Source organism: Osmia lignaria, chromosome 15 (genome assembly GCF_051020975.1).
Source record: "Osmia lignaria lignaria isolate PbOS001 chromosome 15, iyOsmLign1, whole genome shotgun sequence".
NCBI classification, from domain to species: Eukaryota; Metazoa; Arthropoda; class Insecta; order Hymenoptera; family Megachilidae; genus Osmia; species Osmia lignaria.
In genome coordinates, this window is record NC_135046.1 from 5,829,569 (window position 1) to 5,848,287 (window position 18,719).

An 18,719-nucleotide genomic window follows, 5' to 3' on the forward strand; every position below is an offset into this window, starting at 1 on the left:
AAAAAACTACCACTGTGAATTTTACTTTCAAATTCTTGCAAACCCACTTCAATTTAAAGATTTCTAATATTCCAAAACTTCAATATTGAGAAATATACTATAAATCAAAATTTTATTTATCTATAGCCTCCAGAATCTAGACGAGAGATTCTAATATTTAATTGTTTAATTTCTTAAAAGCGATCAATTTGCAAAGTTGTTAATTTCATTCGAAGGAAATGGTGTAACCACCTTAATTCTGTCAGGCGGCGATAAAACGTATGTCACAGTCGTGAAGTCGTTCAATTTGCAAAAGCGAATAGCCATGAGCTGTTTCGCACGTGCAGGTCCGGGGCACGCACAATTTCCTGGGCAATCAACACCCCGGAAACTTAACCAATCGACGCGTAGGAACGAGTTCACTTATTTCTCGACTTTGATTGGTTACCAACAGCGAGTAGGGTGTGACTTTTCGACCCTGCTACGGCACACCAGGGGTTTCCACGAGGCAGGGATCCACCTGGCCCGAGGGCAACACGGCACTGGTCCTCGTTAATTTCATTAGGGGGTTGATTTTAGGAGGTTAGCTACCCTTACATAAAGATGGTGGACGCCCTCCATGTGTTCGCACAACAGTTCCGCTCCTCTCGAACGGAAAAATATGAAATACCACTTATTACCCTTTCTTTCGGTTCATTCGATTGAAATCGATTTACCGGATATTCTGTAGGATGTACTCTACGATTATAGAGCTGTTGGAGACGTTTGAATTTCTCTAAGAGGCTGGAACTAGAGACTAAGTATTCTCTAATTTTCCTCAATGAACATAAAAGTGATTGTTTATATACGATTCGTTAATAGTTTTTGTTCTCTTCGAAACAGATCAAATAATGCAAACAGAATTCTAATATAAAGCTAGGTATTAATAATGTATTAGTTCTAATATGATCCAGCAGGAAAGGATGCATAGAAATAGTTTCATTGAGAACAAGTTCTTGTTGTACTATTATAACCAGCTCTCCAATATAATTAAATTGCTAAGATATGTGCATAAGATTCCAACTACTTGATAGAAAATTCTCTGTACATTAAAAGTTACAGAAATATAGAAAGAATATTCAGCTTCAAATTTTTCAAATTAAGGGTATAAATAAAATAGTTGAAAATAAGGATTTCTTATCTCTAGAATTTTATTTTTAAAAAACTGTATATTATAGAGCTAAATATTCTTCTTTCTATGGTTCGACAAAAACTTAATAAAAATGTTATCTATTAGCAAAAAATATTTTTTATTATTTTTAATAGCGTTCAAGGTTCTTAACTCTATGATTAAATAAAAATTCTGAAGATGATCTATTCCTGAATTAATCTAATAAAAGATACCTTTAAACATTCTTCAAAAAAATTCATTCTTCAGATTCACATTGGTAACAGATCACACAACAAGTCAATGAATTCGAAGTCAAGGATAAAAATCAAACTGAAGGTGTAAAAATGATAAATTTCTTTACATAGAAAAACAGAGATAATTCGAAGAAACCAAACTTTCTTAAACGATCCACCAAGGTAATTTTAGTCTCTATATGTTCCTCGTCGGAAACGAGGATTAAAATAGTATTAACATAATGTCCTCCTAATAAAACACAGTTTGCGAGTCTACGGATGCTGAAAATACACGTTGTCCGTGCTTCGTGAGACGTAAATTACGGTACGGCCCATAAGTCAGGCAGATCGACACGGCAAAACGCGCATAATTTTCGAATTCGAGCTCTGTCAGTACTGGCAACGCCCGCGAACACTATGTTCATCCGGTAATTTAAGAGCACAACACGTAATATCGCCGAGAAAGGGTCCCGTAACGAAGAAACATAATTGAACACCCGTTGACCGGGGCAAATTAGAAAAATCATTAACGTGGTAAAAACGAAGCGCCGTTTGCTGGCCTCCTCTGAATGATTAATTATTTCTAATACAGCCTCGGCTTAATATGCAACGGGGACGACTGATTTTGGAGTTAGAATTAGACTATCGAGTATTTTTGAAAATTTAGTAAAGTATAGTAAATAAAGTAAATAAAACAAGTGGAATAAATGAATCACTTAGTACCTACTCGACAGGAAATTCATCTATCATTATTTTTCTTTTTTTTTATAAAATAAATTGGCTTAACTTGAAACTATGTAGTTATGGTATTTTTTAGATGAATTTGATTAATAAAGGTGTCCCTGTCACTTAGAGATAAATTTCTAAGAATATTTCCTGAATTATTCAAGGTGGTCTAACTTCTTAAGCATAAAAACTCGTTATCCTATTTTACGCGTTACACGGCGGTATTTCTTTGCTTGTGTCGCTGGCAAATAAGAAATTACTTGTTTAAATTCGCCAGTCATCCTTCTGAACATACAGAAGTGTATAAAAAAATTTATGTAGCTATTTTATCATTTTAGAAGTGTAATATTGAAAACAGAAAGATGACTTTATTCAATTATTATTCTTGATAACATTAAGAAACATATGAATAAAAAAGAAATACAGTATAATAATTGAAATAAGTGTGCTAAATTCATAACATTTTTATTCTAATGGAAAAAAGAGCTTCTGTATGAAATCTGTCTGAACGTCGACGTCAACAGATGACAGATTATATGCTGCAATACGAACATGCAATTCGCAATCATTCCTAGAGCAGTTATACACACCTAGTCATCAAATGTGAGTGAATCATCGATCGAAGATTTTCTATATACTTATTATCCAATCATTCGAACGTTTATATTCGGTGATATATACGAACTAAGTTACCTTTTGTAAAATTAAAAAACGAAGGTAATTCAACACGTTCACTGACTTGAAGACGTCAGCGGCTAAAGGTCCGATCACGCGATATCGCGTGTGCGATAGACAACTCTTTAATAGGAAAAATATGACGTGGTATGAGTAGGAAGTTTAGAGTGCACCAAAAACAGTTCTCATAACGGAGAACCTGTTAATAAATATTTGTAGACACAGAAAATCAGGAATCGTAAGTATTACTTTAATAAACCAATCAACTAACTATCAAACACACTTTGCATTTGAACTAAAATACGAATTTTTGTACTCTTTCGAATCAAGATTAAAATTCATTAAAATATTAAAAATCAAAACTGATTCTAAGTTTATCAAGTCTGAACCCAAGATGATATTTATAAATTTTCTTAGACGAATGACAAAGATTTTAATTTTCAAAGATTCTTTTTATATACAAGGGAGCTCGGAGTCCTAAGAAAGATTTATTTCGTTCGAATACCTTCGAGCAACGTTAAACCGCTAAACTGGAGCACGTCGAGGAGTGACGAAGGAGCCAAGGCAAGCTGCAAGTAATTGTATAACCGGCTTCCGAGAAATGAAACGTGCACGTTGTGTCGTCGATGTGTATTTGTCGTTTCTGTTGCCAATCTACTCGATATTCCAAGACAAAACGATTCCACGAGAACGTGGGTGGAAGAGCAGCACTTTTATAATTTCAAGAACTACAGTTATTATGGTTTCAACTCGACAAAGGGCAAATGTAAGATCCCGAATGAACCAGTATTCTAGGGGTTAAACATTAAATAAAAAAAAAGAAGAATCTCACATCTCGTCGAAAGTGAAAAGAAAGTCACGTTAAAGTGAACACGCGTTGGATACACCTTTCTAAATTCGACGACACAATGTCGGAATACGTCTGTCGAAACAATGGCACAAAGGGGGACGCGTCTAAAAATCGAGAGGAGAGAAAAACTGGCGAAATAAGCCGTCATAGGGCAAGTAACGAGGCATATAATAAGCCACGGTGACATTCGAACAAACAGCCATCTGTAGATAATACCCCCGGTGGTGTGTAACGCCCCGAAAACTGCGCCCCGTCAAGAAATTACAATGACAATGAACGAAATCCGATCCGCCTGCGGGCATACACTCTAGTTTTATTTCTTCTTCGCGCCTCTAACACTCTCAGAAACATATTTAGCCCCGTGTATCGTGACCGGTAGGTACCATTTCTGCCATTGTGTCGATTGTTCAGGAAAGCCAGGAATTACAATTCGAGGGTTGTTCGTTCGTATCATTGAAAACCAGACTAACACCATCGACTAAATGTTAGAATTTTTTAAAAGAATTTTCTTCATAATTTACAATATTATTTAATAAGTTTGTCATATAAAACTGTCATTAAATTTTGCTATATAATTTAAAATTACTTATTGTATAAGCTGGAAGTTCAAAAAAGCTTCAAATAAAGAAAAGAACATTGAATTGAATTGAAATCTTAATTACAAAAGAAAAACTTTCTAATGAGCATATAAAGACGAATGTTATCGAGAAATATTCAGAAGAAGCAGTAACAAGAAATTCGATATGATCATTCTCCTCTCACCGATAATTGAAAGCAATCAAACTCTCCCTTTCAATCGAAAACCGAACCTAATTCACTGACAATTCGCGACGTTCTTCCTCCAAAGAGTTACATACAGCTCGGGATTCCTGCGTTTCTCGTCGCAATGCAAAAGGAAAGAATCCGTCTGTTGGGACGAGTAAACGTGTGTGACACTTTCGCAACGTGAGCTGGCCGCGTTACGTTCTCGCGTACAATCGAGTGAATCAAAGCCCAAGTTTCCTTATAACATAAGCATCGTGGCGATCTTTCACAGAGGTAACATCCTCCTTGTCGGACAACTAGTTCGCCATTGCGCAATCGCGTCCATTGGGTTGTCCACCTGTTCGTCTTTATCCTATTCCAGCGAATCGTTGGGAACAGTAAATGATTGATAGAAAACCGTGTAATTTAGAAAAAATTCAATTTTTTCCAAAGTTTTTTTATTTATTTAATGTCATATTATTTCTTTAAAAAATAAAGAAATATTTACGGTTATATAAATGTAAACTTTACTGATTCTTAATCCTAGTTATCGTCAATAGCACGTTTTACGCGCGACACGGAGGCGCGAACTGGCGAACGTAATCTCGCGGCGAGAACTGTCGGAGGGGTGCAACCGGAAATATAAAGTAGCCACGTCGCGAACTTGTCACTTTTAATTAGAATTTATCTCCCTCTACGTCGTATCGACTGCTTCTTCGTGAACGGTGGCTGAATTTTAAAACCTAGTCGGAAAGGTAAAAAGACGGAGATGGCCTTCGCAAGGCTTTAACAGGTTGTAATTGAACATGGAAAAAATGAATCGCGAGTGGAGATCGTGTATCGATCGCTGACCGATTTCATGTGAAATCGCACGATACATGTTACAACTTGTAGCTGGAAAGTGGCGGTGTTTTTAATAGCCTTGTTGTGCATTCGTATGAATTGCTATCATGAATATAATTCATTGAGCGTTTAACGAAACACTGTAGTATTGTGGAAATATTGCAAAATACATTTGCTGAATGAAAATTATTTTTTACTTCTCTATCTCAGAGATGGAACTACTTTAGCTGATGAAACGATGGATTTTTTAGATTGTGAAATGGACCGGTATGTTTGTTTTTAATGTAGAATTCCAGAGGGTACTTACTTTTCAGGAGAGGCAGGTCGTTCATGAACCCTCCATCGTCTACGTTTGTGTTCTGAAATGAAAATAGAAATATGAAATATTAATATGAACGTATATTGGTAGAGAAATGATGTTCAGTATTTGAAATCTGATAAATAAAATAAATGAATGAACCAATTGAAATGATAAATAAAGTGAACTGTTTTAAAGTCTAATTAATCCCTTGCTTTAGAACATTTAATTGCATTATTTTTGTAATTTAAAATTTTTCTTCTAATATAATATTCTTGTAACGAAAATAATGTGAGCAAAATTTACAAATATTTCTAAAGGCATTTTATCATTTAGGTAGATTCACAAATGCAAAGAGTTCAAATTACAAAGGGTTAATTATATAAATGTATTATAGGTCTATAAATCATAGTTATCATAGAAATACAAATTTAATATTACAGTTATAAAATTACAAAGCAGTCGGTGAATCAATTGGACATTCTAAACAATCTATACGACAAACATAAATTTCACAACTACGCATGATCAAAATCCTTTCGGTTCACTGTGTGATCGAATCACACGGAACAATAAACAGAATGGTAATAGAGAAAATGCGTTTGCGATTACGTACATCGTCGCTCACCTGGGGGTCGTCTACGAGGCTGCTGTGGAGAACGAGGTCGGTTTGGTCGAGGCCTGGGGGTGGCAGCAGGGCGTCAGGACGCCGAACAGCGCCATATTCGACGCCCCTTCCGCCACCACCACCTCCGCCTCCACCGCCACCGCCACCGCCTCCGCCACTGCTGCGGCCACCATCGTATGGAAAGGACGCATGCATATTCGTCTGAAAAACATAGAAAAACAACATTATTTTTCTCCATTCATTAAATTTTATTATTGCTTCTTTGTATCTTTATTTAACTACTCTGCTATATTCAGTCAGCTGCAAATGCTACCTAATTGTGTACTCTTATGGTTTAAATTAGTAAACATAATTGAAACTTCTTTTTTTCAGGTTTCATTGATACAGTTACAGAGATACATACATTTAAAATAAATGCACAAATCTACTATTCGTTGCTGACAAAGTTATTTACACCTATTTGCACGATTCAATAAATTCCATTAATTACTATGTTAATCAACGTTATGAAACGTTATACAATCACGTATGTATGTTCTTCGAATGTGACATAAAATAAAATACTAGTTTCAATATCAACAGCTCTGAATAATATCAGCAATTGACGCCAAGAAAAGCTTATTAATAATCAACAGATCAATACAGATTTGCTGTGTTTTCAGTCGAGTTAATTGCAATCGTAAAAACTTTTCGTCGCGACTGAATCACTCAATGGAAACGTTTATCTATTTCGAATAATTATAGTATAATTACTTTCCCAGTAAGTTGAATCATTTACAGACGCGAATGGGTATTTAAAATTGATTCTGCCGATGTCGCATAATAACCACTAGGTGGACATTTCTACTGACAGAATAATTATTAATTATTCTACTATTTTTTTTCATATGTGCCGTCAAATTGATGGATGTAGTAAAACTAGATATACGTATATTCAATGCTGGTAGGTCTGATGTTACAAATCATGTTAAAGGTCATCATTTTCATACAATTGAAAACATTCTAAATGCCGTGACCGATCAAGTGAATGCTCTGAGGATGAAGACACTTCCAACATTGCAATTAGGAGTGGAAAATACATCTCCATTGCTGCATTTCTTCTCAAGAGAGCAACTTTGATTATTAACCTTTAACTGGGGATGACAAGTTAACTCATCAGTGGAAAATGCTTTTCCAGTATGAACATTGTCAGTTAAAAATTTGAATGATTTTTAACCTTTTAACTGTAAATGACAAATTAACTCATCAATGGAAAACGATTTCTTAGTGGAGACAGTTTATATGAAAATTGTCAGTTTAAAAATTTAAATGCTTAATTTGAATCGAAGCATTCTTTTTAATCGACACAGGTGACTACAGTGACAGAATAAGAGGAATGAAATAGGAAAATGAAAAAGTATCGAGTCTGATAGAGACCCAGTTCTCACGTGGACATCACGATGTCTCGATGACTTGACGATTAGCTCGAATCATTGATACGATCTCACAGAAGCACGTAATGCAATAACGTCACAGGAATAGAAAGACAGAACATTCTGTCGTCTCGAGAAACAACGAATTCTCAGGACTCAATAAAACATCCTTAATAATATTACAACATCATCGTGTATTGCCAGTTTACTTGCAATTTTCATTTGAATTATGAACCATAAATGTGCGATACAAGTTAATTTAACCAAAGAGTCTACGTATAAATAAAGATTCGACTGGTTTTATATATATGCAGAAATGGAAATTAATGCCGTTTATTAAAACCAATTAACAACTCTGTAAATCCTGCATCACCGGTGATTACGTAAATCGTACTACCTGTTTATGCTTTTGAAAAAAGAAATCTGAGGAAAAATTAATTTTATAATTAGCAAACGTTGGATAATTATCAAAATTTGTAAGTGGTCTATGAAACTGTATAAGAAACACAGAATGAATATTATTTACGATCTTGTTCGTTGCAATTTTTTTACATTAGCCCCTTCGAAATTTGTAGGTTCAAATAATGTATGTAGTTATTTATCGATCGTTTTCAATGAAAATGTATGGTTTCAATTATCGTCGAGATTTATAGACACGCGAGCGGTCTGTACACTCGAATCTTATGTAAGAAACTGCAGATGGAAAGAAAAAGAACGAAGACGGTCTTCTCGGAATTGATACACAAGAGGTGGACGTACATACGTTTGGAATCTTAATCACATCCCACGTGAAAAACTGGAGATTTTATCCAGACTGCAAGTCGGTCGTGTCACAAATACGGTTGTATTACGAGCCCTTACCATTATTGTTATATATCTTTCCTATGCGAGACCAGGAGGTTCCCGCTTAGAGAAGAAATCTCTATGCACGTTTCTCCGATTTCCTTGCCAGATTGTTTGCTCTATTGTAATCGTTTTCTCCGTTATGACTATTCTAGATCGCCTTGATACCTTCGTGGCTGGGCAGCGATGGAAATCATGGAAATATCAAGATTTCTGCTATCAACTGCATTAGCTATGCATGAGAAAAGTTGAGACTTTGAATAAAGTATATAAGAAAACAACTCTATATAAATTAACCCTTTTGCTACTAAGGACAATTACAGTTCTTATAGTATACAAATTATACTGTTTTCATGTATTTAAATTAATAGTCATCGTGCGCTTAAACTTCATATACATATATGTAATAATTCATAAGCTACTTTCGTCAGCTACTTTTCATCTGGGATATCTGAATACTCAATACATAGTGGTACTTTACAAATATCACATCGATGGATCGATTCCTTTCTAATACTTTGATACATGCAAACAGTATAACGACCACTGGTTTTTTCCTTTAGCTGAAGTTTATGGAATTCTCACTGGATAATGTTGAATCATAAATCTTGTTGATTAAATTTTAAAGAAAGTATATAACATAAAACAAAAATATATAAATTAATCGTTTTGCTACTAAGGGTAATTGCAGCACATTCTAATAGTATACATATTATACTGAATCCGTGTATACGAATTAATAGTCATCGCGTACTTGAACTTCATATGTAATAATTCATAAGCTACTTTCTTCAGCTACTTTCCAACTGCAATATCTGACTAGATGCTTTCATATGACAGTGGCAAATTATTTCTGCACCCATGTCAAGTTAAATAAAAGCTCGTCGTCTAATGGGGAAAAAATACAACAGGTAGAGGTTGCTTCGTTCATTTATCATCGCGAATCTCGCGAAACATCGCGTATCCGATTAGGAGAATCTGTTTAATGAACCTGATATGATCGATAGTGTACAATTCAGCCTCGCGAATGGAAAATTATCTGGCCAAATTAGGGTCGCAAGTCGCCTAATTTTCTGCGAATTTTTGTAATTCTGAATATTTTGAGAAATCAAATTGTAGAACGATATATCTATCTTAGTTTTTCTTCTTTGTTCTTGATGACGCGGGTCTAAATAAAGTGGCGAACCTCAAAGGGTTAATGTCCGGCTTTCACACGACTAAAGAAATGGAAACGGCGCTAATTAACGGTGTGCCAGCTACTAGTATCTATCCACGTTGGTTATAAATTGATGTAACCATGCCAGTCGACTAATGAGATGAAATGTGATCGCCTTTCTCTCGTTAAACGCTGCGGCGAGGTAAAGTCACGTCGACCGGTATTCGTGGTATCGATACTGATAAATGGCTTATGGAGACCGCGACGGATAACGTGGCGAGTCATCCGGATCGACAATAACGAGCCCTGTCTGTTTCCTCTTGCACAATCGGTCCTTTTCCGTTGTAATGTTAATCCGAACTCAAGTATTGTACAACTTTTTTTTCTACAAAGGGTTTATTGCGTGGATGGATAAGTTACTTTTAAATTTGACTAGTTTTGAAGCAAAATATTCCAAATATTTGTGAATTTAATTACAAATTTAATATATTGTACGTAATACATTTTTATTTACGAATCAAAATGAAGTTTTTATTTCAGACATTCGTCTCACTGGGGATATACCGTAAGAATCTCGTGACTCCTAAAAAAAGTGCCGCTATAAATTTTGTTGACAGAGTATAAAGAAGTCTCGTGGATAGGGTTTTCATTAGTGTTGGAAAAAAAAAATGTGTACATATTTAAAATGAAGAAAAGTACAGTTTACTTAAGTCGCTGCTCACTTTACAAGTTCCTCTTTAATAGCGAAGCGAAAAGTTCGAATAAAGAAAGCATTATGTCATCTATAAAAAGAGGAGGAATAGTTTTGAACAACATTGGCAAACAGTCAGCTCGATTATAAATGCAAAGTGCTTTTTAAAATAGAATTTCCTGGGTTTTTATATGCATTACTAATAGAAAATCGTTTTAAAGAATCAATTTCAATACTGATGTATTTTATAATGTGTTTAATTTAGGCGAGTGGTCTTTTCGAATATTTCTAAATAGTGTCTCGTTGACTATCGTGTCATCATTGGTGTAACTAAGACATGCTCTTTTGGTAGTCTAAGTCCACGAAATTTAAGAATCTTAGAATATTAAAATATTAGAATATTAGGATACTAGAAGATTAGAACATTAGGATACTAAAATATTAGATAACACTTATTAAAAATAAAAAATAATTAAATTTTCAACTTTTAAACCTCTGGTTTTTAACTCTTTCTAGTAAGAAAAACGTCTAACAATGACACAGATTTTCTGAATCTAAGATCCCCTTAGCAAAGGGATGCTGTCACAGATTGTACTCTCTCGAGTATAAACTTGAGATCGTGAAGGGACTCAGACAAGATACTATAATTCAGTATAAAACGTATGGGGTAGGAAGCACGAGGCTTCTCGTTTCAAGGATAAAGCTATTGGAATCGGTCGAACCACTTGGTTGATTATTGGTATTGTCGTCTCTTTTTCAGAAACCTACTTTCATTTCATTCTTCTTTCCTCGATTCACGAAATAAGTACGCATATCTTTGCGTTAGAAAATATTTTTTATTATATTATTTATTATGTATATCAATTTAAGATGTAATTTTTTGAATAAAACAGAAGTATTGGAGGGTAATGGCTTTAAAATTTTCTCCAAGTAAAAACTTGAAACTCCAATATATAACACCATAAGTAGGATTTCGCAATAATTTTATGTCATCAAATTGCTTAAGACTAATAATGTTTCGAAATCGACCATTTAACAATTTCACAAATCGTAAAATAATTATTTTACCCTCATCTGCTCCATCGTTTCATTACAAAGTATCATATTATTGTTGTTCGATTCGATGCAGTCTGATGTAATGTTACTCAGGAGCAGCTGGAATGGCGATTATTAACCGTTTCACCCCGAGATCTATCATTACCGATTACACGCCGATCAAATATTGCCTTGTCGCGTTGATACAGCATTATGTCAGCGAAGTTTTTCATACAATGTTAAGCGACTTAGCTAAGCATGAGAAACCGTTTACCCCGTTTAGGTATCTCTAACACCATCTTAAGGATCACGACGCTTGGCATATTTCCGTCAAAGTAAACGTCTCTGGCATCCACCCTAAAGGAATGCCAAAGGTCAGCCGAAAATTTAATAAGTAAATTACTCGAGGGAGGGCAATGAACGAAACTTCGAGAGGGTTGTCTATTTCGAAGATATCAGATTAAATCGAGACATGTGATCTCAATAAGAAACACTTTTTTCAACTTTTTATTATTCATAATTTCAGGAATTAAATATAATTATTTTTAATTAAATGAAAAAAGAATTCCTGGTGATATGGATGATGAATGGCAGACAAAGTATTAAAAGAATAATGAGCTACTAAATTAAGTTCTATTTATTAATAATTATTATTAATTTTGGAATATTGCTGAAGTGATTTCAAACGATTTATCCTCTTCAACTTCCAACATCGTCGTTTTCGATATTGGTGGCGAAGATACCGAACTGAAACCTCTAATGGTAACAGTCGACGCGTCGCGACGCATAGTCGTAGTAGCAAGTTTCCTAACTATGATCAACTATGCAAGACGCCGTTACTGCGTATAGTTTGGGAATGAAGCCCAAGACTTTGTGTCCTACGTGTAACTATCTTGTCTTCTGGTAAGTTCAAAGTCTCAGAGAACCGAGATAATCAAACACTTTACAAATTGTTCTCTACTGTTGCTTTAAAGTCGTGCATAATACCATAAAAATAATAAAAAGTTACACATCTGTAAATAGAGTATCGCGAAACTATAAGGTTTTAAAGCATCCGAAGGATTTGCTCGATATTTCGTGAATCGGGAGATTGTATCAGTGTAAGATTTCATTCAGAACGAGGTCTGCCACCCTCCTTTGAAGAATGTGCTTTAGGCAGAGCTAAAGATAGGGTACGTGGGGTTGTAACGTTTGAAATAATCGATATAGCAATTTCATAAAGAGGCAAAATATTTTAAAGCCGAGTTTCTGTTAGAATCTCTTTTATAATATATTCTTTAAAACGCATCGTTTATCATGTAAAATTGTGCTGATACCTTGCAGAAACCCTTACTGTATAAATAATTGGATGCTACTGAAAACAGGAAACAATAGAAATTCATACGGCAAACCAGGAAAAATATACATTTTTCAGCACATGTACGTTTCGCAATACGAGCCTGCATATGGCCTAGACAGATGCTTTAAACCAAACCCGCTTTTCTCTTCTGCCCAGTTCCGAAGCTGAACGTATTCTTCGTGCTCGTGTCGTATTTCGTGTCGAACCTAGTCTTTTTTACGGGAACGTCACACGACACCTCTGGAAACCGCCCAAAACATAATCCACAGCGTGGTGTATGCACGTCCCGACACCGTAATTAGGGTGATATTTTCATAAAAGATATTGGGGTAAGGTGTACCGCAAATACTATTACCGAGAGCGTTATTAGAGGTCTAAAGTTGCCCCTCGAATAGGTGGTAACACGGTGTCACGTTACCCTGGGCTCAAGCGTGAAATTTAACAGAGGTTTTCTATGGGAATACCAAGTCAAGGGATAATAGTTCAACAGTTTGCGTTTATTTATTGGGAAGATTCTAATCAACCCAATGAGCGTTTCAAAGGTGTCAACCCTTCTCATTTAGGGTGTGCTTGAACAGGTGTACAGATAATATACAGTATTTTAATTCAGACGTTTCTTAGGGGTATTCGGTGATTTAGATATTAAAGTCCAAAAATATGAAAACTATTGAAAATACAAGAAATCCTAATTTGATAACTGTTATTTGCAATTAGCTCATTATTCACTGGCTATAAATAAAATAGATACGTACTATCACCTTATAATTAACAATAACTAAAGATTTAAAGATGTAACCTTTATTTTTAATTTCCTCTTAATTGAAGTACATTTAACTTCCATTATTTCAACTAAGTTAGATGTGAATTTGTAATAGTTAAAAGATTATTAATTAGTCTTTCTTCAATAACTAATATTGTCAAAAAGCCCATTAATAGGCTAATTATTTTGAAATAATTTGCAATGCAAAAGCTTTTTCATTCTCAACAATCAGCGCCCTGTACTCGAGTCAAGGATCACTTCGACTAACGTTTAATATTTCCCCAAATACGTCGAAAAGAATAAACGAATCCCGTTTCCCGCTAAAACAAACAATTCCCTGGCACCTCGACAAACAAAAAGTCGTTGCAGGTATTCAAGCAAGGTTCCCTCCGCATATTTGAACGTAGCTCGCGGTAACAGAGGACAGAGACGGTCGATAAACCGCGATTCATCCGCGAAGTAGAAAGATCAATCCGATCAGGAACAAAACGTTCCGTTCATCCTCGACTTCCTGCTGGCTGGTACTTCTTGCCTGTCGAAGCTTCATGGTCTCTTGTTTCCTCGAAGCTACGTTAATACCTGGCCGGGTATTTCTGCCATTAGACGGGGACAGGTACGCGGGACCATGGCGAATGCAAATGTCGCGCGTGTCCACTCGCGTGCTCTTCGAGGGATCAACGATCGCAATCACCGATGTTACGGACGGGCTTATTGGCCGCGATACGTCTAATAGATCAATACCCACCCGTTATTACACATCCTCTCCGTACTGCGAGCCGCCAGCGGCCCATGTTACAAATAACACGCCGAGCTCGCTTTTCTAATGAGCCAGCCGGATGTGCACGTGACCGGATCTCCGCGCTTCAATTTTACGCGCAAAGATATGCCGACCAGACACGAGTCCCAGAGGTCGCTAGTATTATTCCCTTGGGACGGTAGAAGTTATACCATGGAAGCGTTAATTTGAATGTTATAAACAATACTGTGTTTCTATTCCTTGCATATGCGATTATTAACACATTGTCACGACGCCTTAAAATTTTTGTAATTAAATTAAAATGACTTAACTAGTGAATGAACTTTTTTAATTTTTATTCTTGTTCGATTAATAAATGGGGACTTCATGTAATTTGTATTCTTGTTTGAAACTGAAGGAAAGCTTAACCGTTCATTCACTGACTAAGTCACCCTATTAAGAAAAGAGAAGAAAATGGAAAAACAACAAATTAAAGTTTTAAATTTAAAAATTTAAAGCACACTACTGATCGTGGACTTAATAATTAGTCCTTTAATACGTCTGGTTACACACATCCATTTCTACCCTGGCAGTCAACGTGTTAAACTTTGGGCAGCGGACCATGGAGAGGCCCCTAACTTCAATTTAATTTTCTACTTCATATTTAGACTTCCATTATTTTTCATTCGAACCCTAAACCAATATTAATTACATTTCCGACATCTTTCTGACCAAAGAGTTATGGTATCAATTTCTTCGTAAGATCTATTGCAACGACTGCATATGATAAATAGCGTCGTTATCGAACGTGTTAAATAATAATTCATCGAAACAATTACTCACCACATGGATACCCTCGGCGTCTCTCCTAAGATCTCCGCTCCTTTGGCCAGCCGTGACGGCGGCGCTCAGGTGATTATAGTGATGTTGATGTAACGTGTTGAGCGTCTGCGTGTAAGGATCGCCGACGAGGTAATCGAGATGTTGCGGTTGCCCGAGTCCCGGATGTTGAGGACTCGCCGGCGCATGGTGGTGCGATGGAAAAGGGGGTGGAAAGTACGGTGGTTGAAAGTCGGAGGCGGTTGGCAAGGATGCACCCCCATGATGGGGCATCCCGCTACCGTTCCCATTGCCTCTGTGACCGTGGTGATGGGCGCCGGAATACGGCGAGGAATTTCCACCGCCCAGCGAGGAAATACCCCCGTGACCAGTTAAACGGTCCTGGAAATCAAAATGGATATCGGTTAGTAGGCTGTTTCCTAGATATATTTATTTCTTCGGTAACTTTTCATCAATCCTTAACCTTTTAACCGGGGTTTTGACTTACCAAAAGTACATTCTAGTAAACTAGTCCCCAGTTGAAAGATTAAGTAAATAATTACTTTTGAGAAAACTTTATAAAGGAAAATCAAGGCTTAATATTTAAATTTTTTGACAAAAATTTTCATTATGAAAATGTAACTCTATGTAAAAGTTTCTATAGTTATGGCACATATCATTACTTCAAATAGTCCGAATATTTATTTTATTTGTGGCATTAGAAAAACGATGATACAAACATATTAATTGACCCGTAATGCACTTTATTTTTTGTAAAACACTTTTATAACTTTTGTTAATATTTTTTTAAGCGACATCGAATCATGTCGGAGAAAAACGATCTATGTAATGAATAACGTTCCTTTAATTATTAGGTGCTGCCGAGCTTTTTTTTAGACAGTGCATTCTTGTAGTACATTTATATTCAAAACGACTGAATTAGTTAACGTATAATGTTCCATATGCATATATATAACCATTTGCTGGCAGGGAAAAGCTTTTTCCTATGGAAATCCGAATACAGTTAACCTACTTTCATCGGTGAAATAACTTTTTACTGTTGATATATGAATATAAAAAAAGAAATTTTGAAAAGATATTCTTTCAAAATATTATTTGAAAATAGCAAATTAAAAGGTTCAGATTTAAAATTTATAAATAAGATATTCTTATTTCTATAATAAATTAGAGTTGCAATATGTCTTAAAAATGTCAATTTCCGCCGTGCCGATTGACATATTAAATTAAGTACAGTTTTAAAAATTAACTATCCCAATCAATATCCCTTCATCGAATAAGCCATGGATATAAGTTTCTCTCTTGCATAATATAAAATCCCCGTTATTAACAGTCAGTTTCTGCTACAATTCAGTTTGTATTCAGCCTCACACATCGAAACGGCTTACAGGAAAAATAAAAATTAATAACCATAATAAACAAGAATACGCAGTTGTCGATACGCATATGGGGCAACGTTCGACGCAACTTTCGCCGCTATTAAAAAATTACTGGTAATTGCGGTGATCAATGTGTAGTGTTGGTGGGAAAAAAAATCGTGCCATGCTGGAGGTCTACCATTACTATAAACGATGGAATATACGGGACTGATCGCTGGCTCGCCAGGAAGGTGATGAACATAAATGCAGATAAATGTTATGCAGATCTTATAGCGAGCAACGTAATGCAAACAGCTTACGGGTAGAATGTTTCTTTGTCAAGAAAACTCCACTAAACCTAGATACTACGAAGGCTTATTGTTTGCAGTTGAGAGGAACTGATAAGAAATGATAAGTACAGAGACTGCTGAATAATCGTATTTTAATCTTTCTTAGAGATTATAGTTTTTCTTCTGGCTGGTAGTAAGTAAAGTAAAATAAAGGTAAATGTATTTGTGAAAAGGGTAGGATGAATGTTAGTTTGTAATTTTGGTCAAATTTGCTGCATAATGCAATGAAGGTTTATTAACTCACAACCACTTCAGATACAGTACTTATCATTTTTCTTTTCTGATTTAAATAAAAATCTAGTTTATTAGTTGCTTTATAGTAGCATCAAATTTAGACAACTGTCTCTGCTGAAAGCACTAGTTATATTGGAGTCTTATTGAACCGTTGATTGTATGAAATATCATTCGTAAATTGCAAGATCACCAAAGCAAATTGCTCAGATATGATTAAGCATATTTCAACTTGAAAATCTGAATTATACGCGCAAATAGAGCTCTCGGTTGTTATAATTGGTAGAAACGAGGAGAAAGGAAGCATTGTTACTAGACTATTATTAAAAGTTGCTTGCTTTTAATCCAATTTCAATAGTGAAATACTAGCCAATGATCAAAGAGTAAATTTAATGTTTGAAAAGCAACTAATATGATGTACCATCCAATTTCATTAAAACGTCATATAATTACCGTGGATCAACGAATGTATCGAAAACTTCTCGTTAATTATTCATTAAAGACATCATAAAATTAAATAATATTTCCCTTGCATCTAATTTTCAATGTAGAACAGTGTGTTTAATAATGAAAATAAAAATGAGTAAAGGGTAGAATCAATCATAATTATTATCAAATTTTGCAAATTTTTTGTAAAACTTGAAGTCATTTTTATACAAGTGGAATTTGATTTAGTTTATCTGATGAATGGTGTACGGTATTATTCAAATAGATTTTATCAGACGATGATTTATCTGAATATCAACAGAAGAGGTTTGTATCGACACTATACTCGTGCTAGTCATTAGGTTTCCCTTCTCGTGATACGATCTCGAACGTCTTTATAAGCCTTGAAAGGACCAACGTCCACTTTTTCCTTTCGTGTAAGCTTTTATAGTTTATAGATACAGCCTTGTGTCATTTGCAATTATTCAAGATAGTTTAATACTAGAACAATCAAACCCACAAGAATGGCATATTACAGATTTCCCATTTTAAATTAGAGAAATGATTAAATTTTCTCGAGATACAGAATAATTTATTTGCCAACCTTTATTAATTTATTTTTAATTTTCCAGTTTAATTTACATGGTATATTATCATTAAATTGTTTTCTAATTTGTAATCCTAACATTCATACTCCAGCAAGATATAAAATCCTCTTAATAATTAAATTTACTGTTAATTTAGAAAAAGAAATTTATTACAAATTTGAAATTCAGACGTATAAACTTCGTAATTAATTTTTTTTTCCAATTTTCTGATTATTATTTACTAGCAATAACTACTTCAATTTTTAAATCGTTCTCATGGTAAAGAACTATTATACGTAGGGTGTAAAACGGCGATGTTACAAGAGCAAGAAGAATTCGATTACCGAAGGTGCCTCTCATAACGGCATTTAACGACGTCGGCCCAAAATTGAACAGAAAGGTCCGTTATAGAAGGGAACTCTCACTTAGCTAAACGCGTGACTCTTAATCTGCCCGATATTAGCATGTAACGAGACAAAATTCACCTTTGTCGCTTTCCAAATCGATTTCCAAATCGTTATTTCGAAACCCCCTTGCAACAGACGTTTGTACGCTTTATTTCGTACGAAATATTTGTCCTTTTAACGACGTACATTCTTAGGAAATACTGTTATTTTCGATACCATAAAAACTCATTAAGGAATACTCTAATTTAGAATAGATTGTCTATATTGTAAGGAATTCTCTTAATTGTTTAGAATAGTAACAATAATTACATTCATGTAATAAACCTACTAATTGAATTTGATAACAGCTATCACTAAACCATTACCTGCAGTTATCAATTCATACATGTATTTATTTCTTCACAGAAATTTTCCATGGCATATAA

At 35.0% G+C, this 18,719-nt stretch overlaps 1 protein-coding gene across 9 annotated transcripts in view; it reads right to left on the bottom strand.

The window, feature by feature from the left end:
* The window catches only part of TfAP-2 (transcription factor AP-2), a 161,747-nt gene that overhangs the window by 23,016 nt on the left and 120,012 nt on the right, over positions 1-18,719 (bottom strand). For 8 of the 9 annotated variants that reach the window (XM_034340597.2, XM_034340602.2, XM_034340600.2 and 5 more), the window contains 3 exons: positions 14,942-15,319; positions 6,115-6,327; positions 5,508-5,559 (listed from right to left, as the gene is read on the bottom strand). In XM_034340597.2, the coding sequence (XP_034196488.2) occupies positions 5,508-5,559; positions 6,115-6,327; positions 14,942-15,319 (643 nt within the window). The remainder of the gene's footprint in view (positions 1-5,507; positions 5,560-6,114; positions 6,328-14,941; positions 15,320-18,719) is intronic. The other variant, XM_034340598.2, reaches the window with a different exon arrangement.